Genomic DNA, 10,609 nt, shown 5'->3' with positions numbered 1-10,609 from the left:
CCATTTCAATTTAATATCATAAGATCACCATCAACCCTTAACACATCAACAATCATCATTATTTTATACTCGTAAACATCATAATCCAATACATACAAGTTCATATACTCATTAAAATCATAATTCCAGTACATACAACTCATATATCCTTCATACACAACCCATATACCATATTCACATACATCACAATCACCCACCATCCTCTCAACATATGAATTCATCAATATCAATAAACAAGCTTCAAATACAACACACATCAAACTCAATATTCATCACCTTTATTCACTTAAACATTAACAATTCACATATTCAGTTTATCCTACGGTCAACTAGTCTAAGTTTTCACGTGACATTAAATATTAACTACGAGAAACGAAAACTATATCTTGGCCCATTCCTCCCTAAGAACACCCTAAAAGTCCTCAATTCACAAGTTTCAAGCCTCCACCAAAAGGATTTTTAGCACCTAATATTCAATTCAACCTTCCAACTTCATCAATTTGATTCCAATTTACATAATTCAATCTAATTCCACACAAACATCACCAAAATCAACATAGGGTTTGCTATTTCAACAATTTCACAAGGATTAGAGGTTCTTTATTGTTCCCGTAGATGTTCAAATTAAAAATCTAGTAATTCCTCACCACTAGAACACACCTAATATCATTAAATCATAAAATCTCAAAATCCATGAACCTAAAATTTTTGAATTTGAAGGGAGGAAGGCTGGATGAGAAATTGTAAATTTCTTACCACTTTGTTCTAATGGATTTAAAAAAAAATCTGAGACAAAAGCGTAGCCGCTGACGGCTCGTCAATCGGAGCTCCAGATTGAGAGATAAAGAAGATTAAAGATTGATAAGGGGTTAACGTTCTTGATTGCACCCTTTCCCCAAATTTCAGTGTAGTGTTTTGGGGGAGGAATGGCTGAGTTAGCTTTATATATGATGGGCCTTAGGCTCAATTTGGGCCCAGTCCAACCGGTTCAGTCTGTTGGCCCAATTTTAGGCTAAATCCTTTAAAATTAGTGTCAAAATTTATATTTTAGTTATTTTTACTCTTTTAACTTGTCAAACTTAATTTTCTAATTTTTTTGAATAATAATTAATTTATTGATTAATTATTTACTAATTACCCGAGTTTTACAACAAGCATGTCATCTATGTAGACCTCCATTGATTTCCCAAGGTGAGATGAGAATACCTTGTTCATCAATCGTTGATATATAGCCCCATCATTTTTCAATCCGAAGGGAATCATTACGTTGTAATGGTTTTCCTTAGGAGTGATGAATGATGTTTTCTCCTGATCCAACTTATACATAAGAATTTGGTTATATCCTGGATACGCATCCATAAAGGATAGGTATTTGTAATCCGAGACTGAGTCTATCAGAGCATCAAGGATCTTTGGGACAGACTTTGTTGAGATTAGTATAGTTGATGCACATCTTTCATTTTCCATTTTGTTTCTTTACGAGTACCACATTATTGAGTCATAGTGGATATTTTACTTCCGTTATTAATTTGGCTTCTAACAGTGCTTGAACTTGCTCTTCTACAACTTTTGTTTTTTTGGGGCTGAGTTTTTGTCATTTCTGTTGAACAGGTCATGAGCCTTGGTGAACTGCAAGCTTGTGGCTCATGAGGTTGGGATGGATCCCAGACATGTCAGAGACTTTTCAGGCGAAAAGGTTAGAATTACTTTATAGGAGCTTGACAAGTTCTTGTTTTAGTTATTCTTTTAGATTGGTCTCCCACATATGTCATTTTCCTAACCTCGTCTCCGATTTGTACCTCTTCAATTTTTCTCTCAAGTTGAGGCCTCAATTCCTTTCAAATTCAGTCTCCTTCGAGTTCTACTGAGTTGACCTCTTTTTCTTTTACACATTCTCGTAGGTTTAGACTTTCATTGTAACACTTTCTTGCTAACTTCTTATCTTCTCTTATAGTTGCTATTTCCTCAGGTGTAGAAAATTTTATGCAAAGATGAGGAATGGAGACCACTACAGCAAACTGGTTCAATATTATCTGACCTATTAGGACATTATAAGCCGAAGCCATGTCAACCACTATATAATCTATGCTTAGGGTTCTTGCTTTTGTACTCTTACCAAAGGTGGTGTATAAGGAGATAAAACCTAGAGGTTGGATAGGTGTGTCCCCTAATCCAAAGAGAGTGTCAAGGTTTGCTTTTAAGGACCCATTTGGGAAGCTTCGAAAGCTACTTTTTTGAGCTTTTGACTTATGAAAAGTATTAGTATTAATGTCTGATGCAATTTTCAAAACTGAAGCTATTTAAGTGCTTATGGAGAAGTTAAAAAAATGACTTCTCTCATAATAAAAAGCTTTTTATCACATTTCTTTTAAAATAAGCACTTTTAGAACTAAAAAATCAAACACAATAATTTATTTATAAGCTACTTTTAATACAATCATTTATTGTTTAAGCTATTTTTTTTTTCAAAAAAGCTTAATTAAGCTATTTATCTAAACTGGGCCTAAGTCTCTTTCTTCTAAGCCCAGCTTGTCAAAAGCTGGTTTGAACAGAATGTCGGTAGAACTTCAATTCCTTGGTCTATCAGAGTCTTGTGGAGGTTGGCATTGGCAAGAATCATTGTGATCACGATTGGATCGCCGTGTCCAAGCACTATCCCTTGGGCATCTTCCTTAGTGAAAGTAATTGTAGGCAGGTCGGACGTTTCTACTTCTGTGCTGACTTGGTAGACTTCTTTCAAGTGCCTCTTGCAAGAGGATTTTGCTATCCCCCTCCTCCTGCGAATCCCCAGCAATCATGTAAACATGTCTTTCAGGGATCCGTTGTGGCTGATCTCGGCTGTCCCTATCTTCTTCATCTATTTTTCTTTTACTATTGTCTTTTAACCTCCTAGCTAGATATATTTCCAACCGACCTTTTCTGTCCAATTTTTCAATCACATTTTTTAAGTCATAGCAACCATTGGTGGAATGGTCATAAATTTTGTGGTATTCATAATATTCCTACCGATTTTTACATTTTTTTTCTTTTTATGGGTCTGGAAGGCGGGATCTTCTTAGTGTGGCAGATCTTTCTATATATGTCGACAAAGGAGACCCACTACGGGGTGTAGGAATAGTACTTCCGAGGTTTCTCAAAGCTCTATTCATCCTTCTTTTTTGACTCCTTCTCTTTACCTTGAGCTTGGTCTTGATTGTTTTGCCCTGAGGTGGGCTCTCTTAGTCAGGTAGTTTCTTTCATATTGATGTACTTCTCAACTCGTTTCTGTACTTTGTACAGAGAGGTCAAGTGCCTCTTGGATATAGATTGGGAGAATTGTCCTTCTTTGAGACTATTAATTAGTCCATGATAACTACTTCAGTAGCTAGATTCTGGATCTCTAAGCATGCTTTGTTGAAATTTTTCATATAGGCCCTCAAAGACTCTCCAGCCTCTTGTTTGATTCCCAAGAGGCTCGTTGCATGCTTGGTTTTATCCTTTTGTATTGAAGATCTTGTGAGGAATCCTCTAGCTAGGTCATCAAAATAAGTAACTGACCTTGGAGGCAGACTGTCAAACCACTTCATGGTTGTCTTGGTTAGAGTGGTTGGGAAGGCCTTCCATCGAGTCACGTCGGAGACATCAGCTAAATACATCCTACTTTCGAAATTGCTCAAGTGGTGTTGGGGGTCATCTATCATATCATAGAGCTCCATATCCGGACTCTTAAAGTTTCTGAGAACTTTGGCTTTCATGATCTCTTCTATAAATGGATCATCGCTCCCTAGGGGTGTAGTTTCAGCTCAGTTCGAGTTCGTCTCCCTCTAAGGTCGGATTCTAGCCGCTCTAGCTTTCCCTCCAATTTCCTTGGCCATCGAACTTCTCTTCGTAGGCCGTGTTCAAATTCACGCTGTCGTTCTAACTCAATCTCAAGTTGTTCCAACTGCCCTTGATGCCCATGCACAAATCTCATAAGTTTCGTAGGATTTTGACCCCCTAACTCATCAGGTTGGTGAACTTTAGAGGTAATTCTCTAAGTTCCTGAGTTTTGCAAATTCCTCCTTTCATTAAGGTCTTCTGTTCTCCCAGTTCGTAGGGTATGACAATTACCGATCATCATTGTGTTGATCTGGTTCTGATTCTGATGCAGTGTGTCCATCTTCGAGTTGGTCGTCTGTCATGAGGGGGTGTAGACTTCCAAGTTCCCAGCAACGGCTCCATCAGGAGCGGAGCTAGATGAAATATTTGAGGGGGCCAAAAATATTTACACAATAAAATAAGACTAAAATAAAATTTTAAGGGGGTTAAACTAAAATTTACATATAATTTATATTTAAAAAATTAAAATTAGGGGGGCCATTGTCCTCCTTTCTCTGTATATAGCTCCGCCCCTGGCGCCAATGTTCTTAGGATTATCTAAAGCTATAATTTGAGTCTGAACATGAAGTACAAGTTTTTTTTTTAGGGTGGTATCCGTCGTCTTCTAGTACCGAGGTGCCGTCATCCGACATCTAAATGAAGGTGGGGTTGGTACTTGCAAGAGACTCCAATATTTAAGTTAACAAAAGTTTTAGGCAAATTTTTTAGTATATATTAAAATTTAAAAAATATATGAGAATATCAAGGTATTTATAGATATAAATGTAGAGTTAATAACTACTTTTAAAATAGTTTTATTTTTAATGGTGAATTTATTATTCTTTTTTATTAGAAAAATTGTTGAGATTTTTTTTTAAATGAGTAAAAAAAATTATAAAAGTTAGTTGAGATTTATTTTATTTGAATAAATTGGACCAAATTAGCGCCGCATAGACCAACTTTTATGAGGACCGATAAATTATAAAGTATAATTTGGACTCTAATTCTGTAGGCTGAACTTTTAATTATTTTAAGCCGATCTTTCATAATGGATCAATGTACGAGACGATTCCTACCACCGTTGACAAGTGAAGATCTGATTATCTCATGCATGATGATTGTTTCTATGACTTAGTATTTCCATATTATTCATTACCGAAGAAATGATATTTTGGTTCAGTGTATTTACATTTTCCTCTTCAGATGTGCCCACTTGTTCATTGTTATACACTATACAGTAACAAAAACTTTCAATTCGTCATTGCAGCCCGAGCACCACACCTAACTCGTGATAAGAAAAACAAGTGTATTATTTGTATCACCTTTTTAGTACATTTTTATATATTTTTAATTCTTCAATTAAAATATAAATATAATGAAAAAACTTAAAAATTTACATTAATTTTTAAAATATATACAATTTAAGATATGTTAAAATAATAAAAATTTCAGTTTTATTAAATAAAAAATATTAAAAAATTATTAAAATTTATTATTTTTAATTATTATTTTTAGTTATTAATTCAATTTTTTAATTTAATAATCAAATAACATAATTTAATGCATATTTCTAAATATTAATAATTAATTAATAATAATAAATAATAAATTATGATGGTTCTATTTCTTGTTAAATTATAATAGAAATTAAAAAGTCAGAGGTTACATTACGCGATCAAAATAAAATAATAATGCAACCATTAGACCGTAATCAAACTTTAGTACGGGCGGAAAAAAGAGGAAATGGATAAAGTGTAATCTTCCACCTTTAATTCTACAAGTGGGACCAGAAATAAATGAGAGAAAGAATGCAATGAAAGGTGAGATCTTCCACTGGATACCATCCAGTTTTTTCTCCACCGGAGAAAATCCACTCCCGAAAAAAGAAATGTAGACTTGCGCAGTTGGGCCCGTTTAATTTAACCACGTTTCAGTTTCCAGAGCATGCTTTCCTCTGAACTCTCTAGTCACGCGTTCTAATTAACACTAAATATATTTTAACAGTGCGATGAGATATTTTTTAAATATTATTTTTTATTTAATTTAAAAAAAATAAAAAATAAGTAACTCTTTTAATTTTTTAAATAATTAATGCATAAAAATAAATATTTAAATTAATTAAATAATAATAATTTTTTTAAAAAAATTGATTAAAAATTAAAAAATAACTAACATTTTTTATATTTTAATACTATATTAATTATAAATTATTAATTATAATTATTTGACTAAACATTAAACGACTCAAAAAGTTTAACTTAAATTAGTTGATTAATTTTATCGATTTAAATAAATATTAAAAATGTAAATTTTATCATAATAATTTTTGAATAATCAAGTTAGATTAAAAAATACTGTAAAAAATTATAATAATTTTTTAATAATATTATATATTTAAATTTTTTTATTAATTAAATTAAATTAAATTAAATTAATATAATATAATAAAAATTAGTTATATTTATTATTATTTAAAATTTTATTATTTAACTTAATTAAATTTATTTATATAAAAAATTTAAATGTGTAGTATTATTTATGATAGATTTTGTTTTTGTTATTGGAGTAGCAACGGTGTTTTCTCAAAATGTGGGTTGATAAGGTGTTATTCTCAAATGTGGAACCTTTTTAATTAGATAAACAAAAATTAGACCGTCTGATTTGTGACAAGTACAAAAATTGGACCGTCCGATTTGTGAAGATACAAAAATCGGATCGGACTGAGGAATTTGTGAAGTCGAGAGATTTGTAAGAGTACAGAAATTGGATCGAGATATTTCTATTAAAAAAAATTTTAAAAATTTGAATTATAGAAATCGAACCCTCCGAATTATGTCTGCACTTTTGAAAAACATAAAAAATTACAATGTTAAGATATTTCACTACTTTTACTTTCATATATAAAAAAAAAAAAAAGAAAAAAGAGCCTTAATTATGACGTTCTCTAACCGTATATCTTAAATCTTAAATCGAATTCACTACATGGCAACTCAGTAGTTGACTTGTTGGAAGGGACAGTGCGAAACCAGCTTGGTTGTGAATGCGGCAACAGAAGACACTAAGCCACTACATAACCAGTAACCAACAAAGAACGAAACAATAATCGACTACGCAAACATACATTATTTTTTTTATTTTTTTTTTTCTTCCTTCTTGCATATTCAGAGACACTAAGCCACTACTACGACATAACGAAATCAATTATTTGCCAATATTTCTTCCATGGCTTTGTCAAAGCTACCGTTTCTTCTGATCTTGTTTTGTTCATTTGATCTCTCGTCTTCTGCATTTACATCACTTGCCAGGGGCTATTCTCTCTCTGCAGAGAAACCTGCACAAGACATCATTGTGTCGCAAAACGGCATCTTCTCCGCCGGGTTTTTCGAAGTCGGCGACAACGCTTACTGCTTCGCCGTGTGGTACACCGAAAAGACTAATTCCCAAAATATCCCTACCGTCGTTTGGACTGCGAATCGTGACCAACCGGTGAACGGAAAGTACTCCAAGCTTTCCCTCTCGCACGCCGGTAATCTTGAATTAGTGGATGCAGGTAAGCATCTTTATCAAACTCTCACTTAATTCATGCATTAAATAATCTTTCTTTGGTCAAACTTAAGTTTAAGTGATCTCTATTCTACTAATGAGTTTGGTAGCTTACATCTATCTTTTTGTTCTAGTTATGATTGTTTTATATTATGCTGTTGATCTAAAATAATATACATCAAGAATAAATTATGATATAGAATTTATATATATATATATATATTCAATCATGCTCCAAATATACAAAAATCGGCCACTACACATAGAAATAAATAAGAAATTAGTATCCTGGGAAATATTTTTATCATTATACTACTATAACTAAGTTTGATTATTCGTGTATTATAAATTGATTATTCTATTACAACATGTTTGATTATTCCAATAACCGATTATTTTGTTGAAAAATACGTGAAACAAATTAACAAATATATATTTATACATAAATTTATGGTAATTGATTTTTAGTGCATACATATTAGTTCGATATACAACGGTTCAGATTTTATGATATTTCTTTCATTAATGTTGTTGTATGATTAGAACTCATAAATATTTATCATATAATATTCATTTAATTATTTAAAATTATGAATGAGGTGGTCAAGAGATTTATTTAAACATAAACAAATTTACCTTAAACACGATACATGACAAACGCAATGGTCTCGATGTTAATCGACCCACCTAGTAAGTTACTAAGATATACATTATTTTGAAAAATGTAAACTTGTATGAGTTTATGATTCGAGTGTTCCATGACTTAATTAAATTTTCTAAATTCCCGAGTATAATAACCTTGCAGGTCGGATCCAAACTTGGTCTTCAAGAACAGAATCACATGAACATGTAGAATTGTACCTCAATGATGATGGAAATCTGGTTTTACATGAGTTGCAAGGAACTGTTCTATGGCAAAGTTTTGACTCTCCAACTGACACACTCCTTCCTGGCCAGCTTCTTACCAGACAAACACTACTAGTATCTGGAAGAAGCGAAAGCAACCGATCTTCCGGTTTCTATAACTTGTTATTTGACAGTGACAATGTTCTTAGTCTTCTTTACAACGGCCCTGATGTTTCAAGCTCTTATTGGCCAGTTCCTTGGCTTGTAAGTTGGCAAGCTGGTAGGTTTACTTATAATAGCAGCAGAGTTGCAGTGCTGAATTCTCTTGGAGAGTTCAGTTCGTCGGATAATTATACCATTAGAACATCTGACTATGGTTTGGCTCTACAAAGAAGACTAACATTAGATTCTGATGGAAATCTTCGTGTGTATAGTCGAGATCTGTCACAACGAAAATGGTATGTTTCTTGGCAAGCCATTGCTGATAGCTGCAACATTCATGGAATTTGTGGACCTAATTCTGTATGTAGTTTTGATCAAAAGAATGGAAGGAAATGTTCTTGTCTTCCATGGTATAGAGTGAAGAATCAAAATGATTGGTCTTATGGGTGTGAACCTGCGTTTACCCTTACTTGCAACAAAAGTGAGTCTACCTTCTTGGAGTTACAGAATGTTGAGCTTTATGGTTATGACAATAATTTTGTCAAAAATCATACCTACAGTTACTGTGAGACTTTATGCATAGAAGACTGCAATTGCAAAGGTTTCCAATACTCATTTGATGAGGGAAGTGGCCAATTCTTGTGCTATACCAAAATACAATTGCGCAATGGAGAACATTCACCGCAGTTAACAGGAGTAACCTACTTGAGAGTTCCAAGAGCTAAGAGTTTTTCCAGCAGTAGAGAATCTGTTAAGAAAGATGATCACATTTGTGATGTACAAATTTATAGAGAGTATATTAAAAAACATGTAAATCGCTTCTCATACTTATTCTTGTGGTTTGCTATTGCGCTTGGAGCTTTTGAAATGGTTTGCATTCTTGTAGTTTGGTGTTTCTTGATGAGGACCAACCCAAAATCTGGTATAGATCAGCATGGCTACCAGCTTGTGAAATTGGGATTTAGGAAATTTAGTTACTCAGAGCTGAAAGAAGCAACAAAAGGGTTCAGCCAAGAGATTGGAAGGGGCGCAGGAGGAATTGTATACAGAGGACTATTGTCGGATCAAAGGCTTGTCGCGATAAAAAAACTCAACGAAGCTAAAGAAGGAGAAGATGGATTCCTTGCTGAAGTAAGCACCATTGGGAGGCTCAACCACATGAACTTGATTGAAATGTGGGGATATTGTGCAGAGGGAAAACATAGGCTTCTGGTGTATGAGTACATGGAAAATGGTTCTTTGGCAGATTGCCTCTCATTGAATAATACACTTGACTGGAGCAAGATGTATAACATTGCGCTCGGAACAGCGAGAGGTCTAGCATATTTACATGAAGAATGCTTGGAATGGATTCTGCATTGTGATATAAAGCCGCAAAACATACTTCTTGATTCAAACTATGAACCAAAGGTATCAGATTTTGGCTTGTCTAAGCTGCTAAATAGAGATAACCTCAAGGATTCTAAATTCTCAATGATCAGAGGAACCAGAGGATATATGGCACCTGAGTGGATTTTTAACTTACCAATCACATCTAAAGTCGACGTGTATAGCTATGGAGTTGTTCTGTTGGAGATGATAACTGGAAGAACTGCAACAGCAGATATCCAAGCAGTTAATGGAGTAGACACATACAATGGGAGGCTCAAAACATCTGTGAGAGAGAAAAGGCGAGTGGCATCATGGGCGGAGAAAATCGTTGATCCACCCATTGGGACAGATTCTGATGTGAATAAGATGAAGGTCTTAGTTGCAGTGGCTTTGAAATGTGTAGAGGAAGACAAAGATGCACGACCAACTATGAGCCAAGTGGTTGAGATGCTTCAGTGCCATGACACAGATCCTTAGTGTTGAAGCTATACTCACCAAAACCTGCTAGTCTGGTTCTTTTGAGCTTGATTTTTCACTTTCTTTTTTGCATCAAGAGTATTGTATATAAAATTAGTAACTGAAAATAAATTTTCAAATTGTTTTTTTTTCCCTGAACTCTAGTGTCAGTGTTCCTTCCAGTTCCAAAATATATCCTCTTTGGAGTGGGAAAAGGCATGCACATTGTGAATTTTGCAACTTAGATTCTAGGTATCTAGCTCTTCACCTTCGTCAATCTATATAGAGTTATAGACTACTTCAATCCAGTGCTTGAGTTGCACTTGTTTCTTTCTTAGGCTACAGGGGAAGGGAGTTGCATTTGAAAAAGTTGAACAATGTAGCAAGATTTCAG

The 10,609-nt window shown here is 33.8% G+C and overlaps 1 protein-coding gene across 1 annotated transcript; it reads left to right on the top strand.

The window, feature by feature from the left end:
* Window positions 1-6,839: 6,839 nt before the first annotated feature.
* LOC130933096 (putative receptor protein kinase ZmPK1) lies at window positions 6,840-10,609 on the top strand. Its single transcript, XM_057862607.1, has 2 exons — window positions 6,840-7,387; window positions 8,186-10,609. Exons 1-2 carry the CDS (start codon window positions 7,060-7,062, stop codon window positions 10,234-10,236), a joined length of 2,379 nt encoding a protein of 792 aa, XP_057718590.1. The 5' UTR covers window positions 6,840-7,059; the 3' UTR covers window positions 10,237-10,609.

The sequence above is a fragment of the Arachis stenosperma genome, chromosome 6 (genome assembly GCF_014773155.1).
Source record: "Arachis stenosperma cultivar V10309 chromosome 6, arast.V10309.gnm1.PFL2, whole genome shotgun sequence".
Classification (NCBI taxonomy): Eukaryota; Viridiplantae; Streptophyta; class Magnoliopsida; order Fabales; family Fabaceae; genus Arachis; species Arachis stenosperma.
This window is presented reverse-complemented; position numbering and strand designations above follow the sequence as displayed.

What these genes read in the sequence shown, in the direction of transcription:
- LOC130933096 (XM_057862607.1), top strand. Translation starts at nt 7,060, where the DNA reads ATGGCTTTGTCAAAGCTACCGTTTCTTCTGATCTTGTTTTGTTCATTT. An exon ending in TCTTGAATTAGTGGATGCAG is followed by an intron (nt 7,388 to 8,185) that starts GTAAGCATCTTT and finishes ATAACCTTGCAG; the next exon opens with GTCGGATCCAAACTTGGTCT.